A 19187-nucleotide genomic window follows, 5' to 3' on the forward strand; every position below is an offset into this window, starting at 1 on the left:
CCGCCCGGACCCCGGGCACCCCCGCCCGACGGCGCCGGGCCCGCGCCGGACGTCCTGCGGCTGCAGCCCGGGCTCCCCCAGCCGGGCCCGGGGCAGCCGCTCGGCCGCACCTCTGCGGCCCCGCCGAGAGCAGCGGTCGCCTCTCCGCGGATACGGACGAGCTCCGTCCCCACGGAGGATACAGCTCCGGCGTCGCTCTGTCGCCATACGGGCGGGGGAGCGTCTCCCAAAAGCAGCGGCAGCCTGAGTTGGAGAGTAAGCGGGGCCCACGTCGGACCGCAGGTGGTGATGCTGGTCACTAATGACACCGCATTGGCCAAGCACAGCGAGCCTCAGCACTTTGCTTAACCCAAATATTCCAACTGCTGTGAGCAATCCTGCCTCTTGAAATGAACAGGCAAAATGGATTATGCTGAAGACTCTTCTTGCTGCAGATAAGTGATAAAGAAAAAATTTCCTATCTAAGTGAAAATTGGATGCCACTTTACCATAGTGAAACTTACTCTTCCATTGAAAAAAAAATGAGTCCAGAACTTAAGAGAGCTTTCTGCAATCAAACTATGAACACATGGCCAGCAGCCCAAAGGTTTGCCGTCAAATGAGTGAGATCAAATTTAGGACATCATTGGAAAGCAGGTCTTAGTCAAGACCAAGCAAAGCAGCTACCGATTATCTAACAACTGTAGGATGGAGGAATAAATTATAGAAGTTTTCTATTTCTATCTAAAAACAAATTGACAGTGTAAGTAGAAACTAGGGAATTCCCATCAGCAATGATGCAGGTCTTTTAAAAGTAACCAGTAACCAAAGCCCAAAGGGATCAGTTTTTGCAGTACACCAGGACACAAATCTGGCCCAAATATACTGCATCCTTTGATTCTTTTATGTAGCAAATGGCAGCTGAGCATTCCCCTTCTACTTCAAATGAGCTACAGTAAACTCCCTGAGGATGTGCTAGTGACAGATTGGCACCAAAATGGCACATCTCCAAGGACAGACACACCTTAGTTCTAGCACCCCAGTGTATCTGGAGTGGACTTGAACCAATGGTATTTTTTCCATCCCATGGCTGTTTCTCCATACAATCCATTAAGAAAGATATCAGTGTACAAGAATCAGCATTTTATCATTAACATTGGTTCATATCAAATATATCAAAACACACAAGATCTCTGCAATGGGTACATACAGGAAATGCATCTCATTAATATCTTATTTCCTACCTGATACGGGTTTATTCCATAACACATTAGGTTTTTATCCTTACAAATCAACTTAGAGTAGATGCCTTTAACCAGAAGATACATGTTGCAGAACAGAGTTACTAAACTGTTCTTTCAGTCAGTGATGAAATTAACAATCCTTTAGAGTAAGAGGCACACAGTTCAAAATTTTCACCTAACAGGCAAACTAGTTTTTCTCTCTCAGTTCAATTCCTAGCTCTTTCCTGACAGGAATTTATACATGTTCATTTCATCTCTTGTTATCATGCTTCCTCTTACTCATCCCTCCTCTGGGAAATAAACATAGTACACACATTAAACACACCATGCAGATGGTAATGGTTGCTTTGGAAGCCAATCAGCCCCATCCCAGTGCACAATGCTGTGAGTTCAGCATTTACTGTGGAGCTTTACCTGAAGCCCAGAGCACCTCAAGCTCCATCAGAAGTCTTGTATCTGAACTGAGTAATCTAAGTGTCCTCAGAAGTCTGTGGGCAGCATTGTGTCAGGTAATGCTCTGTCTCAGGCAAAAGCTCAGCAAGTTTAGTATTCCTTCTTGGTCTGTTAGGACTAAGCATTATTTCCATACCTAACCTAGAAATTGGAAAAGAAAAAACAGAGAATGTAGGTGGGGAATGAAGCCAGCTGAAAAAATTGTTAGTAACTTAGTTCGGGAGTTCTTTTTGATACTTTCCTTGAGTCAGAGAGCTGGATGGACTAGAACATGACTAATTGTGCAGATTCTCATGCATGCACAACAGTCACTTCAGTCTTACAAAGTTATTTTTATTCGGAAATTGCATCATCAACAGTTTATTCCAATATTAAGATTTTTCTTAATAAAAAATTCTGCTTCCCATAAAAAAGCTGTCATTAACAAAGTCATCTTCTCCTCCTTTTCACCTCATTTTCTGGAATGATGTAGAAGGAACAGCACGCTTAGCAGAGCCGTAGTCTTCCTCATTTTCATGGAGACGCTTTCTCGTTGTGGTTCGCTGGAAGAAAAACACAGGAGGATGGCTCCAGGAAACCAGGTAAGGCAGAGCCTGACTCTTCTGCTTGCTCCACAACCAGAGGTGTTGGACAATGTGACCAAAAAAGCAGCATGACTAACCCATGTTTCTCTCCCAAGATCCATCTAATTATATTTGCCGGTTCTCATGTAAGACATTGCTCCCAGCTTGAAACAGCTACTGTTCACAGTTCTCCTAATTAGCATTTGGTGATGAATGGCACAATGCTGTCCTAACCTTGCACCAGCATGAGGTTACATTAGTAAGTTACATTAGTCACATTAGTGACTTGAATCCTTTAAAAAAAAACAAACATACATTCAACCATTTTATTGTAAATATAGGAATAATCCTTTAAAGCCTAGGCAAGTGTTTCTATACATGTAAACAAAGTGTTGACAAAGCATGGAAATCCATTGCTGCTCTTCAGGAAGTAGAACTAACATAACAACAGGCTGCCACATAAAGCCCAAGGGTACATTTCTCTAAAGTCTCAAAATTAACTGATTTTCTTATTAAAGATTACTTCAAAATTTAGTTTCTCTGTACATCAATTATTAATCCTCTAATATCTACTGTACATACCATATTTGATGTTTCTGGTGGATTCATATTGGTACATTTCTGAGCAAGTAGCTGTTGAAATGTAGTTTTCATATCCTCATCCTGAAAAAAAAAAACAACAAACCAGCATCTAAGTAGTTTATAGAATACTTAAGGGAAAAGCAAAGACTGGGAAACTCAAAGAGAAGTGACTCCGATATTGACTGCTAGAGACAATTAGAAATAAATATCATTGAGCTCCTAAGGATTTCAGATGTTTTAACTGAGCTTTTTTAGGTGAAGGGAGTGGAGAGGGTCCTTTTCCTAAGCAATGGAGTACTGCAGTATCTCCTTTATTTTATTTAACTATTCTTAAGTGCTACAAAAAGACTTTGACCTGAATATCCATTTAATTTTATACAGAATTTTGACTTGTTTTTCTTTTCCAGTGTCACCTGATTTGATTGTGGCTACATTTGAATTGATGAATGAGGTAAGAAATATTTTTCCATTTATGTAACAATGACCTGTGTTTTTTCTTCAGCATACAACCAAACTAATCTTGTGCCATTCAAAAGACCTCAGTGGAGATTTCAGAGGAAGAAACAGCAATTAATTGTTTATATGCCTTTAAGAAATGTTTTATTAAGTAAATACAGGTAAGACACTTGCACTGAGCAGTACTTAGGTTTACACAGCTCAACAAGTTTTCAAGTTGTAGATTTAAGCAAAGAATGGAGTAAACAACTTGTTTTGAAAACACTAATTTGAAAGCACTACTAGTTTAAATAAATCTGCAGAACATGCTTACTTCTAGTATTTAAATATTCCCTAGTGTCCCCAAAATCATCAGAGGGCTAACTGGCATCAGCTGGTCACAGAGAGAATGTTTTGTTTAGTGTTGACTTGTGAAGTCGATACTTCCAGACAACACAAGAGGGAGAGAGGAGCCAGTAACTCCTCATTACTCACAGGAACAGGACTCAGGAGCTCTTTTGGTGGCATTCAACATGTGTGATACCTAGAACTGAGCAGGCTGGCCTTCCAAGCAGGCAGTCTACCTCATCTAAAAACACCTGACACTCTTAATAACAGCCCCTGAAGGAAAACAGTTCAAAGAACAGCAGATGAATGCTAGATTTTAAAAGCTACACAAATCTGGATTTGTGGCTATGATGTTTTCTAGAACCTTCTGTCCTGTCTTCAAAATTAAACTTAATAGTAAGAGATGTCCTTACATGGAATATACAATCAAGTTAATAACAACTTGAGTTTATATACTGAAATATTTTAAATTCTTAGCTTGTCTAAATCAGTCATCTATTTCCCCTTCCCGTTTATGCATACCAGCCATTTTTAAAATCAGTGTTCCATGGTTTCTGAAGAACTTTTTCTGCTCAGATTTATAATTTAAATGTAGGAATCTATATCTGATTAACTCACTGTAGATGTTACATGCAAAACTACAGTAAGTAAAATCCATGAATGCCAGGAAATGTTTCCTGATGCCCAGGAGCATAATCAAGACAAGTTAATCACTTTAAAAAGAGTCATCCACACATGTTTTTTGTCTCAGAACACTATCAGCTGTTGAGCACTGAGGGATACTCCCTTGCTTCCCCCATTTCTTTTGCTCTTTACCTGTTCCCAGTCCCAGGGGGGGAACAGGAATAGCATTGTGTTTGGTGTAAAAAAACAGAACCTGTTGCATGGCTCAGATGTAGGTTGGGTAACATTTTTCAGCCTCGTCAAGCAAAAATATTCAAGAGAGCTCATAGGTTCAGTGGAGACCTCTGCCAAAAGTAAGAAAAGACCACCTAAAGACTATCCCTCTTAAATCTAATTAGACTGTAACAGGAGGCAGGGAAACCATCACTTCCTACTCAGAGGGTTCCCAAACCAGGGACATTTATTCTTACACAGCAGAGTAAAAACAAAGTAGTATTGGATGCTTGCCAGAAACAAACTCTGCACTGCCTGCCCACACAAACATCTGAGGAAATGGGGCTCTGTTACAATGCTTGAAAGGAGAGGTCCATCCTACCAGAACCACAGTCAGGCTTGGGCTCTAAAAAACACATCTTGATCCTCACATGTGAAAGGGTTTTGGGAAGAGATGTCTCAGAAAGGATGCAGAAGCTGCTTATTGTACTGAAAGAAGGTATTCAGGAGACTACTCCATGCTGCTTTTGCAGTCTCTCTACAGGGGCTAAATCTCTGAAAACACAAGACATGAATAAGTTACCCCCGCGAACAACTCAGCTTTCAGTTAAAATTCAATTCCTACCTGAAGCCAAGGATGCTCTAAGGCTTCCTCTGTGGTAAGACGTTTGCTTGGATCCACTACTAACAGCTTCTTCACAAGATCCAGAGCTAAGATAATAAAATGAGCTGGTTGGCATATGATCAATCCATTCATTACCTGAAATAAGCCTACACCAAAACTGGTTGTGACAATGTGCCTTATACCCCTTCAGAACAATGCAAAAATGTACAGCTGGGCAGGTCACTTTTCTGTTTTTTGTGCATGGAAAGGGCTGCACACTGCAACCATGTTTCCTTCATATGCACATGACTCAACACTTCTCAGCATACCAGAATTACTCTAGATATATTTAGCATGGTGGCAATTTATGTTCTGAGCATGCAAAGGAGGCTCAACACTTCACTAAATGCTTCAGTATTACTGTGGAAAAGCAAAGACAGCTTAATATATCCTGGTTTGCAGTATCTTGGAAAGCAGATTATCCATCTGGGAAAGTGGGAAAGAAGAGACAGGACATACACATGTATGCTCAACATAATCTCAAACTTTCATCTTCTTAGGAGGCTGCTTAGAAGACACTGTGAAAAATATGGCATTTATGTTGTATTTTATTACTCCAAATCTCCCACAAAAGAATTTCAGCAAGATTTACTTTCCATTTGATCAGATTATTCTGAATACATACCAGTAGGACTATGGAAATTATGTTAAAATTGCAGATTCTCATGAATGTCTGACTTGTTACTGAATAAGCTTCAAACTATTCAGGAAGAAGTTATATTTGATAAGTTTATTAGACAAAGAATGACTGCATTGTTTATTAGAAACTCCTCTGCATGTACAAAGAAATATCCAAGGTAAATACTAAAATTCTTTTGTGCATAAAAATGTCCTGAAAAACTAAAGCACACAGACAGTCATTATCATTTTAGTTTGTTATGCAAAAACTGTTTCACAGACTACTTTACTTACAATGGGCCAAACATAATAGATGATACCTCAAATGTGACTGACACTTTCCCAAGACTAGCACCATGAAAGGACTCTCTTGCAATGTATGTTTTTGGAATTCTAACTCCTGGTGTTTTTGGTTCAACACTTGAAGAATCTTTAGGCAAAGTCTGTAGACCCACTTTATCAAGTCAGAAGAAAAAGTGAAAAGAGGAGAAATAGATGTATGTGCCCACAAACTCTATACTTGTGTGGTTAATTATGCTAAATACTACTAAGAAATCTCTTCAATAATAAAGTATGTGCTCTTTCTAATGCTTTAACAATGAACTTAAAAAATATTTTAATATATTAGTTTAAAAACTAAACACATAAACACACAATGTGCCATGCAGCTGAAAGGAGCATAAAGGAGAACAAAAACTACAAGAAAAGAGGTAGATATTTTACTACCCACTGTGCTGGAGTCATACCCATGTCTGACACATGCTTCCATTCTTTTGCAATGAATGTGTATTTTCCATGAGTGATTTGATCTTTCAGAGAGAGTTGAGTATTTTGCTCATTGAATGGTGGATATCCACACAAGCTGTATAGAAGAAAACAAGTTAAATAACTCAGAATTTGTCATAGCAAATGAAACACTGAAATCACACATTTTAAGGCATTTGCTATCACAGTGTTTTTATATGTGTAGAGTTTTAAACACACTTTCACTTCCTCATATAGACACTGAAGTTGCCAAGTCTCAAGCCATGTATGTCAAAGACTGCCCAGTGAAGGTACATCTACACAATATCTTACCATACAAAAAGAATAACTCCTAAACTCCAGCAGTCCACAGCTCGGCTGTATCCAGCAGTCCCAAGTGAATTTAGAACCTCAGGAGCAAGATACATGGGAGTACCACATAATGTTTTCATAAGAGAAGCTTCTCCAAGAATCTTGGATTGTCCAAAATCTGTAATCTCGTATTTAAAAATGGTAACACCACATTACATATTAGGATGGACTGTACTAGAACACATCATATTGTAGACATACATCAGGAGGTAGAGCTAAGTTTCTTCCTTCCAAGCCAGTTCCAGTACATGACTATGAGCAGAAGTCACCCCAAACATTATTATTAAGTGAGAATGGGAGAGGAGGAAGAGGCAGAAATATGACAAAGGATCACATTTTACGCTGGCAAAAAGTACTTTCAGATTTGGATATAAATGGACAACCATAGAATAAAGGTATTGTAGCCTATTAGAAGAGTTTATGTGAAAAATAAGCATTTTAGCATGCAAATATATTCAATGCTTTCTCTGGGGAAAAAAAAAAAAAACAACTCAAAAGAAAATCCACAACCCTAATAACACCTCACAAAAACCAAAACAACAACACAAAAATCCCTGTCACCATACAGCCTGGATATTTGTGGGAATGGTGTCTGTAATTCAAGAATGTAGATTTTATTGGGGGAAAAATACATTGACATTTGAAAATACATATGCAGTATATGGGTTGAAATATCCATAAAAATAAAATTAGAATTATGAAAAAAAAAGTCAATATTTTAAGTTACTTCATTGTTTGTATGATTAATTCCATAATAACTTCTTGGCTCTGTTTAATAAAATACCAAGAAGAACATGAAAGAACACTCACAAATTTCTCCATTAACAAGAAATGTTAGTTTTCTTACCTTTATAAGACATGTCTCTTCAGAAGATGAAAGTAGCACATTTTCTGGCTTTAGATCTCGGTGTATAATTCCATTGTCATGAAGATACTAAATACATACAGATGGGTAATTAAGGAAAAACAGACTATTAACTTGTTTTAAATTGTAAGCTTTCCACTTTTTCTCATGGCAATGGCAGGATAACTGAAATGGCTGTGTAAGAGGTGGGCATACATTCAAAGCTTCCTAACATGTGACTCTCCCTTAAAAAAACAAGGTAAAATGAAAACAAAACAAAATAAGCAAAAAAAATTCTGCACCAAAACACCATCACAAAGAAACAAAAAACCACCTTATAAATTATGCTTCCAATGTCAAATCTCAATACAAGCACAGACCCAAGTTCTGTAGTCACCTTTGTAGGAATTCTGCTTTTCTGTCTCTTTCTTGTTAAACCAACTTGCTAAGAACGCTGTACTGATTGCTTGCATGGGTCTCAGTGACAGAAAAACTCATCTTACTGACTTTTTTTGGTATAATTCATTATTATGTACCTTTACTGCCAGCAGCATCTGATAGAAGTACAACTTGCAGATATCTTCTTTCATCTTGATTGGCCTTGACACTCTGTCATACAATTCTCCTCCTTCCATCCTAAAGCAAATGCAGGTTAACAAGCCAACATATAAATTCCAAAAGATTCATCTTATTAGACAAGACTAAGACCAAAACATTTGGCTATAGTGGCTACAGAGAAAGAATATATTTCTGAAAATGAGTGAGCAACATCCTAAACACAGCATTTGCATTGCTAAGGTCAATCTCTTGAGTCTTTACTGGGAGTTGTTACATGATTTTTGATCAGCTCCCTATTATGAGCTCAAAAATCAAAATAAATAGCAGCAATCCACAACAGCAGCAGAGCAAACAATATCCAGGCCCTGAGTGCCTACAAAGCATAGAAGGATGGTTTCTCCTGGTTATCCTAGCTCCTAATCTTACAAAGGTTTCAGAGAACAGTGGAGGCCAGCAAAAGGAAAACAAAATAAAACAAGCAAAACCCCCACAGTTCATTGTGGCTATGAAAAAACATTTCATTTTGTGCATTTACTTTCAAACAGGTTACTTACAGTTCCAAAACTATGTAGTAATCCTCTGCTTCAAAGAAATTTTTAATCTTGATTAAGCAAGGCTAACAGAAAAGGGAACACAGAGACATACAAAATAGAAAAATTAATCCTAAAGTTCTTATTTCAGTATTTCAAACCAGTCACTTAAATGAACAATTAACACAACTGACTTGCAAGCATCCCAGACCACACCCTCAACATTTTATCTGTTTTACATACAGAGGAAAGCGGGGATACAAATTCAAGAAATTGACAGTGAAACTAGTCCTTATATTTAGTTAATTTGCAGCATTTACAAAACCTTGCATCAAAGATAAATGTTTGCAACAGTGGCTCAGGCTAAAACTTCTCCTGTGATGTTTCTGCTCAAATTTACATTTCAGTTATCCAATGCTTTAAAATCTCAAATCTGCTAGGATATAATATACTTAAAATAAGAAAAAAAGACCCGCTCAAAAATTTACAAGGAAAATTATATACCTTCTTTAACACATTTCTAAATTAAATAAAATTGCTCTTTGGTTACTACACTAAGGTCATTAAACTAAACAAGTACATACAGGAGAGAGCAAAAAATAATAAAAATGTACAGTAACACTCACATGATCTATTTTCTTCAAAATTTCAATTTCTGTATTGATGTTTAAAGCTGGGTTCTATTAAAAGAATCAAATACCATATTGGGTAAGACAGAGCTGTTCTGGAATAAGACATATGAGAAATAAGAGACAGTACCAGAAAAAACATCATTTCATGCCTTTTGCTACTGTAAGTGACCATAACATACATTTTTTTTCCATAAAATGATCAGGTGCTCTCAGTGAATTAAATAAACAGAGTGCTGTCACTATCTGGAGCAAGATATTACTCCAGACATGTAATTTCACTGCAGGTTAGAAATCCCCAACTAATTTTCAAATTAAAAATCAATGAAATTCTTTTTGCTTATATACTTGTATTGTATTTGAACAGCTTTTCTCCCTCCAAGATGCTTTGCATATGGGCCAACCTATAATTACATGCTACTCTCTCCTATTTTGCAAGATAATATAACCAGATCTGTGGCTTAGGCTCAACTAAAATCAACTCAGCAGGGTTTTTTTTGCTCTTCTGCCAATTCAAATCAATCATCTTGGAACACACAACTCACACACAACATTCCAGATATACTCCTGTGTCTGTTTTGTAGAATGGTATGTATTAGTAATTATAATTCACAACAGCATCTTGAGCCAGTTGTCTTTGTTCTTCTCCAAATTCTGGCTTCTGCCATTGGCCACATGAAAAGCCCTTCCCAAAAGGCTTCATACAATTTTCTTAAAATCTATTATGATGAAGCATTCAACAAAATTAGCTTAGTTGGTACATTTTTGGTTAAGACTGTGCTGGTTATGATGTGTCTATCTGATGCATTTTAGGACATAAACCAATCCCTACAAGACTCCACACCACCCTTTGTATACATCTCATTAACAGGGGTTAAAGGGAACGTGGTCAAGGAATAAAAACGAGTGTTTCCTACAGAATTCTGGACATCATACAAGATCAAAAAACATTTTGAAATTAAACACAGAAGACAGGATGTAAGAAAATCCTCATTTGAATAGCTGAGGAGTCAGAGAAGTTACCAAATATTCCAGGACCACTGCAAGGTGGCCAAGACAGAGACAAACAAAAATACTTACTGTGTCTCCCAGGCCACTTGCCACAAACTTCCGTTTATTGATGATTTTCACTGCAACTTTGTTACAGGTGCTCTTCTCAAATGCCAGTTTGACTTCTCCACAGGCACCACTAAAACAAGAGCACAGCTCTGTCAAAAATCCGTGTAACAAGATTGAAAATGACAGCATAACTTGGAGCTGGCTGATTTCTAACTTTCTGAATAAGGCAACATTGCCTGTTCTGAGGAAGTATTCAACAATTTGAAAGTCTACAGTACTTCTCAGGAAACATTCAGGAGTTAGAAAGTCTATTTAAATAGCAAGTGTTGTCAAAGGCCATTCATTCAAAACTGCAGGAGTCAATATGCAGAGCAGCTACTCTGTACCAAAAGTACTGGTAGATAGGATGGACATGGTCTGTCAGCATTTCCTTCATGCAAAGGCATTTAAGAGAAGAGAACTTAGGAAGCGTTCTCTTAACACTAGACTGCACAAATCTGAGAAACAGATAAGACAATGCTTGTATTTTTACTAAACAGCAATTCTGTTACTGAAAGAAATTCTTCTATTTTCCACTCAGATTTGTTTCTACTTAATTATTCACCTCCAAATTCTTTACCAACTGTTTCCAAAAGAGAAAAAAATAGCTCCCATTTAAATAGCTTCTCTCTCCTTTTTCTTGGATAGTTTTTTTCCTTTTCATCTGAGGGCCTCAATAGTGATATTGTAGTAAGCTGTATTCTGACATAAAGCTTTTTTCCATTTCCAATAACTGAGTAAATTAATATACAAACTTGAAAAACTCATTAAGAATTTACAGACTTCATTCTCTTCTACAGAAAAAAAAACCCAACCAAAACAAAACCTGGTTTTTGCAATTGGTGATAGATTACAAACCCCAAACCAATTAGAGAGACAAAGCCAAAATTCCTGTTTAAACTGTTGTAAAGAACATGTTTATTCACGTTATCTTTTTTTTTTTCTTTTAAAACATCAGCTCAGTTAATACTGGTAATAATTCCAGCACAAGATACTGATAATGATAATGGAGTTAACCCTTTCTACTGAGGGGAGAAAGATGTTTACCTTCCCAAAGTCTTTGACATGATGTATTTCTCTCTGAATTCTTTAGGAAACATCATCTGATCATCTACGGTAAGATCAGAAAATACAAACACTGGGAAGAAAAGTGGAGATAAATTTCCTATTATTAAGTTTAAATTTTTTATTATAACAAACATCTAGGTTTTGTGAACTTTTATCAGCAACAATATAACTGAGAAAATACTGCCAGCTAGAGGAAAAACTAAATATATGCTATAAATTATACCAGCTGTGGGTTAGCAAGGTGATCTTATTGATGAAAATTTACATTTTGGGATTAAATTCACAACAGTCTTTAACTAATGAACTACATTTAAGGACAAAAGGAGCAAAAATTTCAGTGTATCAGCAAAGATCAAAGAGAAGTAATAATCAAGAAGACAGGATCTTAGTGGAAAATCAAAGACAAAGAAACGAAAGTCCAGCCCTGTTTATTTTTAAGAGGGTTTTCTATTTATTGTGCAGCATCTGGTTAGGTATCTGGGGTCTTTTTTCAACTTTTCTTGAATAGTCTGTTTTCCCTGTTCCTACCATCATATGCACAGCTACTGAAATGCAAAAGTGTTTCAAAAATAGGAAAACAACTATAAAAGTTTCTACTGTAGTAAGGTTCTATCTGATGCAGATTTTAAGTTTCCTTTTTCAGTTTTTTTTTTCCCTAGGGTTGACAAGGACATGGATAATTTTTATGTGAGTACGAAAACACCTATTAATGAGCTGTGCTCATGAAGCAGCTCAGCTCCCAAGAAACATACTCAAATCAATGCAGAAACAACCTCTTGGTCAATACATGAAAAATCTACTTAAGTTAAAGCACATTTTACCCTTATTGGTCTGTACAGACAGTGCAATTTCAGAGTTGTGTGTCAGTGGAAGCCTCCTCCCTTTTCCAACAAGCTCTCTATTAACAAATGTCCCATTTGCACTGTGGTCTTCAATGTAGGCAACAAAGGAATTTTTTGGACCCATTTCCTCAAAGAGAAAAAAAACAGGGAAAATGACAGTAAAGAACAAATGACTTTACAATAAAGACATGTAGACATACACTAGAAATTTACTATTGTTGACTCAAGAAATGAGACTGTGAGTTTATTTCATTAACCATATGAATGGGGCATTGCCAGAAGTCATGTTAAAGGAGTCAACCCTGAAGATACCTTGATTTCTTTAGGATCTCTGCACTAAAGTATCTTTTTGAATTATGCCAAAATAGAGAGTTAACATTTCTAACACTTACCCTGAAAATTCGGAAGTGCTTCTTGCTATAGTTTTGGTAGAAGCCAGTCTCAGACAATCCCAGCTTAGAAAAACTGTAATCACAGCTTTTGTCTCTCCCAAACCAGTATTCCTCATTCACACAGTCTGCAGAGGAGGGGAAAGTACAGCAGAAAGAGAACACAACATTGCAGGAAGTTAATACCTATAACACTACAGAATGATTCCAAATGGCAATGAATAGGATAACAGAGACAAGATTCTTCCCATAGAATCAAGTTTGTCTTAACTCATACAAAGCACCACAAGCACCTTGTCAAATCCTTTCATAATTTTACTCTCTTTAGCAGTGATATTTCTCAGTTCACCTGCAGCAATATAGAGATGTATAACTAAATAAAATAAATTGTAACATTTTTAAAAATGAAGCATGTAACAACATGAATACTCCAGAATTTCTCTATGGAAGCTGTGTATCCAAGTACTCAGTGTAAACACTGGGGTGTCATATGGAATAAAACATTATAGCAAAATGTTGCATAGCTAAATTTGCTTGTACCTAATTAGAAAATGAAAAGACACTGCTTTTCAGCAAGCTGCTCAGAACTTTTCTGAGATCCTACAAAGAAACCAAGAGGTTTATTACAGTATGCACATACCACAGTTGCTGAAACCTTTTCCAAGTGCAAAGAGTCTACCCCAAGGCTGAGGAGCCAGCTCTTCAGATTCCTGGTCCTCAGGGATGGACGGAAGCTCCTGAGTGGGAACAGTGTCCAAGGAACTCAGAGTCCCAGAACTTGAGGAAGACTGACTAGTGCTCTGTGACCCACTGGAAGAAGAACTGGTACCACTCTGTGGCTGCTGGGCACTCTGAGACTGCTGTGTTTCACTTCCAGTCTCTCGAGACATGTTGGCTTCAAAGAGAATGTTAAAAAAAACTGCAATTATTACATCAAAGTAAAACTGGCAAACACTCACACACTTTACTGTTAATGTACAAGTTCATTCTCAGGCATAGAGAAGTAAAACTTCCAACCAAAGCGTGCATGTCTGGGTTATACGTAAATTCCCAGGAATTTTGCAAACCAGGATGTTTTTCCTTTTAAAAGACAACGTGGAGCGGCCTCTGCTGGTTTTAGGGCAGACCTAACATTTATTCCCGGATTGCTACCGAGGACTTCAGCGCTCACATTGGGCCATACAGACATGGGCTGTGCTCCGACAGAGCATCCCCGCAAGGAGCAAGGGACCACGGCTGGACCCCAACACAAAGAGGAAAACTGAAAGGAGTAAGAACCATAAAATAGCATACAGTTTTCTTGAAAGTGCCCAAGGGATTTATCACACCTGTACACAATAACTGTACAAAACCCTGCCAGATTCAGACACTCACCCTGGCAGCTGTTGGCACAGGCAGCGGCAAGAAACAGCGTCTCCCTGCCCCGGAAATTCCTGGCCTGTGGTGCCTCCTTCTCCACTAAAATGCTGCACCAGCCAGCCCACCCCTACAGCCAGCTTCCTCCAACACATCAGCGCTCACCGGGGCTCCTGGAACGCCCACGAGCCTTCCTCCCTTACACCTGTATATCGGGTTTTTAGCTGGCTGCCATACACTTTAATGTATACTTCTCCTTATCGGTTTGCTACATTTCATTACGAGCCATAAAACCACGACAGCTCCCAAGTTCCCTCCCCCGTCCCGTTTGTTACAGATGTTTACAAACACAGGCAAGGCCCGCGGACAGAACAGAATCACGAGATTATTTGGATTGGAAAAGACAGAGGCAAATTTCCCCAGCACCACCAATGCCACCGCTGGCTCTGTCCCCTGGTTCCACATCCAGACGGCTCTGGAACCCCTCTAGGGATGGTGACCCCACCTCTGACCCGGGCAGCCCTTTCCAGAGAGGAACTTTCCCTCGTATCCAACCTAAACCTCCTTCTAAAGGCTCAGACGGCGGGGCCAGGCCGACAGCGGCCGCCTCGCACCGTGCGGAGCGGCGGGGCCGAGCCCGCCGGGCAATGCTGCCCCAGGACCGACACCGCCACCAGCAGCCCCGCCGTCCCTACTGAGCACTGCGGCCCCGTGCCCGGCGGGAGAAGCAGCGGGGAGCAGGCTGTGGCGGCGCCGGGGCGGGGAAAGGCTGGGAGGGGGAGGGAAGGGAAGGGCAGGAGGAGAAGGGAAGGGAAGGGCCAGGCGGGACCCGAACTCACGGCTCGCGGGGCTCGCGCTGTGGGACCGGAGCCGCCGTGCGCGCTGCGCGCGCGCCCCGAGCGCAGCCAATGAGCGCGCGGCCCGCGCGGGGGCCGCCGGGAGCGGGGCGCGATGCGGGCGGTGCTGCGGGCGCGGCTCGGGTGGGCGCTCCGCGGGGCCTCGCTCGGCCGCGCCCCGGGGCCGCCGTGCTGGAGCTGTGGCGCTGCGCTCCCCGGCAGTGACGGGCCGCCGCGCTTCTGCCCCGGCTGTCAGGCTCTGCAGCCGCCGGCGCCGCGGCCTGACCTTTTCCGCCTGATGGACTGGTGAGTGTAGGCGGGGCGGCCGCGGGCCCGGCCGGCCGCGGGTCTCACCCGCCTTGTGTCCTGCAGTGACCGCTCGTTCCGCATCGACGCGCAGCAGCTGCAGCGGCGGTTCCGGAGCCTGCAGCGCGCCGTCCACCCCGACCGCTTCGGCCAGAGGCCGCCGGTGAGCGCCGGGCCGGGCGGGAGCCCCGGGCGGGTGCGCCGGGCCGGGAGGGGCCCACGGGGCTCGGTGACCGCCGGAGGAACTCGCCTTTAGCCTTCGGCTGAGTGGCGGGGTCGCAGTGTCGAGTCCTCACCTCTCTCCCGCTCGGGGAGTGAGGGGATTCGCCTGTGTTTGTCTTTCGGTGCTCAGAAGAGGCTCTGCCATGGATTTGCGGTGGAGGTGGACGATGAGGGGCCGCTGCGGTTCGCCAGGCCTTAGCTGAGTGCACTGACACAGTTCCCAGGTCCACAGAGCCTTCTCAGTTTCACACACGGACTGCTGTGGGGACGCTGCTGTTCCGCATGTAACAAAAGTCTGTTTTGCCACTTGTTACTAGCTTCCAATTATTTACCGTCCATTTACAGAAAGAGCAGTACTACTCTGAGCAACACTCTTCCCTGATCAACAAGGCCTACCAGACCCTGCTGAACCCTCTGAGCCGGGGCCTCTATCTAGTAAGGTCTCCCTTGGGTATTACAGTGTTCCTATAACGGACCCTGGGGGCTGCTCTTAGGGATGGCACCTTCGATTCACTCCTTAACGTGCTAATTTGCATTCCCCTGAAGAGGATCACCAGAGATTGAAGGGAGACCAAAGTTTGTCCAAAAAGTATCATCTCATTTGCTACTCATCTTACACTAATTTGTCTTTCACATCACACGTGGTGTTTGGCCATGGCTGCTTATTTAGAATTTCAGTGTGGCCCATGGCAGCCTTTTTTATGGCTTTGGGTTATGTTTTTTTTTTTTGGCTTTGGGTAACTGTTGATTTTTATGGTCAACCTATGTATGGAGTTAATTTTCAGGCTGACTCTATGCACTGTAGCTTTATCGGATATGAATCTGAGTATGCCCCACTAAGAGATTTAATATTAAAGAAAATAATTCCCATTGAAATAGATGTGGGAATATTTATTTTCAAATTCCCATTTCCTCTGCCAGCTGGAGCTGAGTGGAGTGGAGCCAGCACAAGAGACAGACTGTGATGCAGACTCAGCGTTCCTTATGGAAATCATGGAAATTAATGAGAAATTAGCAGAGCCCAAAAATGAGGATAACCTTGAAGAAATTGAAACTTTAATTAAAGGTACATTTATGATTTGAGGAATTTGTACAGAGCTAATATACTGAATCTTGTGTAAAACAAGAGTCTGAAAGCTTTTAACTGTTTTGGTATATTTCTTGTAATGTCTTCAATTTGTGTTAGTCTGGAATTGACTCACTGCAAGAGCTTCTTCTGCCCTTTTTCAGTGTTGTCTTTATCCATTTATGTACCTAAACATCACATCTGTCTTGAGAACATTTGTATAACAGAACCTATTCTGATGTCAAAATAAACATATATAGGCAATAAAAAGGAATTTACTCATCCTTCATCAGGTGAGGGCTAGTCAGTTGTTCCAAAGAAAAAACCTGTCAGAATTAAGTTGAATAAAATGCTTGTCTGACCACACTAAATAATGTTATTTATATTGCCATTGTAGTTCTTTCACCTTCTTTATCTGGCAGCCATTATATTAAGTGTTTTTTTCTCCTTACACAACCAGCTTTCTTTTTATATTGTTGGTGATGCCAAAAACATTTGGCTTACTGATATATTTAATTCTTTGCAATAAAAGCCATGTGCTAAAAGCATTTAGAATAACTAGAATAAAAACTGAGTAGCACAGGAGAAAATTAACTGCAGCAGGGTAAACTGATATACCAAAAATAATTTAGATTGTTGGGAAGTTAGTGACCATTGATGTGCATTGGAAGTTCTGTCAGTATACCTGTTTAAACAAAGAAATATATGTTTGAAATTATAATTAAATCAACATTGACAGCAGTATTATGAAAAATTTGCTTGGCTCTCAAAGGCTGAAACTAGTAATGAACTTTCCCACCACAGGTAGTCAGAATGCAGTGGTATAAAATATCCTAAGTATAACAAAAAGTAAATTAAATAATTTGTTTTGCAGTTAAACAAGAAGAACTGACCAGAGAGGTGACTGCAGCTTTTGAAAGAGGTACATGTTTTTATGAAGTTTTTAGCTGCCATACATACCTGTTAAATGCTTAAAGCTCCACACTTACTGGCAAATATTCCTGAGCTATGGAACAGAAATACTGCATTAACAAGGGTTCTTTGTTAGGTATTTAGAATAAGTACTTCTAAACTGACATTCCTGATGATTTGTGAAATTCAGGACCTCACATTAAAAGCAAAGTGCAGTACAAAATTTCCATTCATCTTGCATTTAAATAATCATTTTGAGTGGGAATGTAGATGCTAAGAAATTGTTTGTGTGTTTCCCAGAATACTGGGAAGGACAGACTTCATCTTAGACGTATTCTGAGGTTTCACACTTGAATTTGGGAGATGTTGTTCTGCAGTCCTGGACTGCAGCAGAGCAGTGAGTGCTGTTCTTTGCAGTGAAAGCCACAGATGCTGTGTAGCAAGTAAAGGCCTGTTCAGCATAAGGTTTTGGGGACTTCCTGTGCAATAATCAGCATAACTTTATTCTACAAGCAATGGATCGGCATAAACTTGAACCATTCCTGAGCTTCTGAAGCTGGGAAGAAACCTTTGTGGTTCTGTGCCAGGTCCAGAATGCTGCAGGTTTGTCAGGGGTGGGTGTGTGTAACTGTAAACATCAAAGAAGTGCTGGCTGAGCCCGGCTGTGAGCAGTTACATCCTGTTACTCTGTGCCATGAGAAGGACTGTGTTGCATTGGTCTGCAGGTCATAAACCACCCTCCCCTTTAACTGAGGAGAAATTGTTTCAATATCAGTTTTGGAATTGACACTATCCAGTGTCAAGACCACTCTTCCTCATTTGCATTTTTCAGTTATTTCAGTTGGTCTATTTATACACATTTTAAATGAACAAAAACATTTGTATTGCCTAGTGGGTAGATCAATGCTGCAGCCACTTTATAGAAGTCATTAAAGGATATTCATTCATATTTCTTTTCCAAATTGTTCATTGTTATGTGTTTTATGAACATTTGAGTTGAGATGTTCCCAAACCATCTGAGATTAAAACAACAGGCACCATGGTTTTAAGTGTCTGAGTCCTTGCAGCTCACAACTCTTGGTACTAAAACAGGTGCTGTCACTGAAATCTTAATTTTGAAAATGCAAATTCACCTCTCCCTATGTAAAGTAGTAATGTTTTATTTCATTTCAGATGATCTTCAAGAAGCCAAGAAGCTGCTAGCAAAAATGAAGTATTTTGCAAACTTAGAGGATAAACTAAAGGCCAAGAAGATCCCTTCCTGATGTTGCCTCCTTTGCTATTCAGAGTCTGTGTTATTTTCAATTAAACAAATGGTTTTGTTATCAAAATCAGACTAATGGTGTTTCTTTCCTATACTTACATAAAATGGAATTAAAATTTCATATACTTCCTTAATTCTGAGAGGAGGAAAATAAAATGTGAAAGAAATCCCATGCTTGCTGCAGCACTTCAGAAACAGATGGCATTTGGAAATGCTTACAGCCAGGAAAAGTTGTACTGGGTAAGGTGTGCCACTGTACTGGCAGTGACAGGTGTGGAACCAAATGTCAGAGGGGCACACAAACACTAGATGTGAGATTTCTTACTTCCTAACATGTGAAGAATTTATTTTGAGTTGAGAAAGAGTTCAGGAAAAAATACTCAAGAGGGGGCAGAAGGCTCATTCAGCATGTCCTACAGGGTCCCTCT

The 19187-nt window shown here is 40.1% G+C and overlaps 2 protein-coding genes across 5 annotated transcripts; one reads left to right on the forward strand and one right to left on the reverse strand.

Moving 5' to 3' along the window:
- Positions 1 to 1883: 1883 nt before the first annotated feature.
- Positions 1884 to 15118, reverse strand: CHEK2 (checkpoint kinase 2). 3 transcript variants are annotated; one of them, XM_058851653.1, is made up of 15 exons: positions 14993 to 15118; positions 13438 to 13692; positions 12801 to 12925; positions 12388 to 12535; positions 11546 to 11636; positions 10481 to 10589; positions 9398 to 9451; positions 8796 to 8857; positions 8220 to 8319; positions 7687 to 7773; positions 6801 to 6964; positions 6470 to 6585; positions 5067 to 5152; positions 2822 to 2902; positions 1884 to 2218 (listed from the first exon to the last, which is right to left on the reverse strand). In XM_058851653.1, the coding sequence occupies exons 2-15, from the start codon at positions 13685 to 13687 to the stop codon at positions 2123 to 2125; spliced, it is 1569 nt and encodes a 522-aa protein (XP_058707636.1). In that variant the 5' UTR covers positions 13688 to 13692; positions 14993 to 15118; the 3' UTR covers positions 1884 to 2122. The 3 variants fall into 3 exon arrangements, 2 of the variants coding, with proteins under 2 accessions (XP_058707636.1, XP_058707635.1); XM_058851652.1 differs by lacking the exon at positions 14993 to 15118 and adding an exon at positions 14172 to 14713; XR_009278948.1 differs by lacking the exons at positions 5067 to 5152; positions 14993 to 15118 and adding an exon at positions 14172 to 14715 and having other exon boundaries at positions 2178 to 2218.
- On the forward strand, positions 15067 to 18826 carry HSCB (HscB mitochondrial iron-sulfur cluster cochaperone). Of its 2 annotated transcripts, XM_058851655.1 has the most exons (6): positions 15069 to 15295; positions 15362 to 15458; positions 15863 to 15952; positions 16439 to 16583; positions 17458 to 17505; positions 18669 to 18826. In XM_058851655.1, exons 1-6 carry the CDS (start codon positions 15105 to 15107, stop codon positions 18758 to 18760), a joined length of 663 nt encoding a protein of 220 aa, XP_058707638.1. In that variant the 5' UTR covers positions 15069 to 15104; the 3' UTR covers positions 18761 to 18826. The 2 variants fall into 2 exon arrangements, with proteins under 2 accessions (XP_058707639.1, XP_058707638.1); XM_058851656.1 differs by lacking the exon at positions 15863 to 15952 and having other exon boundaries at positions 15067 to 15295.
- The last annotated feature ends 361 nt before the right edge of the window (positions 18827 to 19187 follow it).

The sequence above is a fragment of the Poecile atricapillus genome, chromosome 16 (assembly GCF_030490865.1).
Source record: "Poecile atricapillus isolate bPoeAtr1 chromosome 16, bPoeAtr1.hap1, whole genome shotgun sequence".
Lineage (NCBI taxonomy): Eukaryota > Metazoa > Chordata > Aves > Passeriformes > Paridae > Poecile > Poecile atricapillus.

Bases quoted from the DNA above. Each gene is read 5' to 3' on its own strand.
- CHEK2 (XM_058851653.1), bottom strand. From the start codon at position 13,687: ATGTCTCGAGAGACTGGAAGTGAAACACAGCAGTCTCAGAGTGCCCAG. The intron at 8,320-8,795 runs GTAAGTAACCTG...CATTTGCTTTAG, and splicing joins TACTACATAGTTTTGGAACT to GATGGAAGGAGGAGAATTGT. The intron at 6,586-6,800 runs GTAAGATATTGT...TCTTCTATACAG, and splicing joins GGAGTTATTCTTTTTGTATG to CTTGTGTGGATATCCACCAT.
- HSCB (XM_058851655.1), top strand. From the start codon at position 15,105: ATGCGGGCGGTGCTGCGGGCGCGGCTCGGGTGGGCGCTCCGCGGGGCC. The intron at 15,296-15,361 runs GTGAGTGTAGGC...TGTGTCCTGCAG, and splicing joins CTTTTCCGCCTGATGGACTG to TGACCGCTCGTTCCGCATCG. The intron at 15,459-15,862 runs GTGAGCGCCGGG...GTCCATTTACAG, and splicing joins GCTTCGGCCAGAGGCCGCCG to AAAGAGCAGTACTACTCTGA.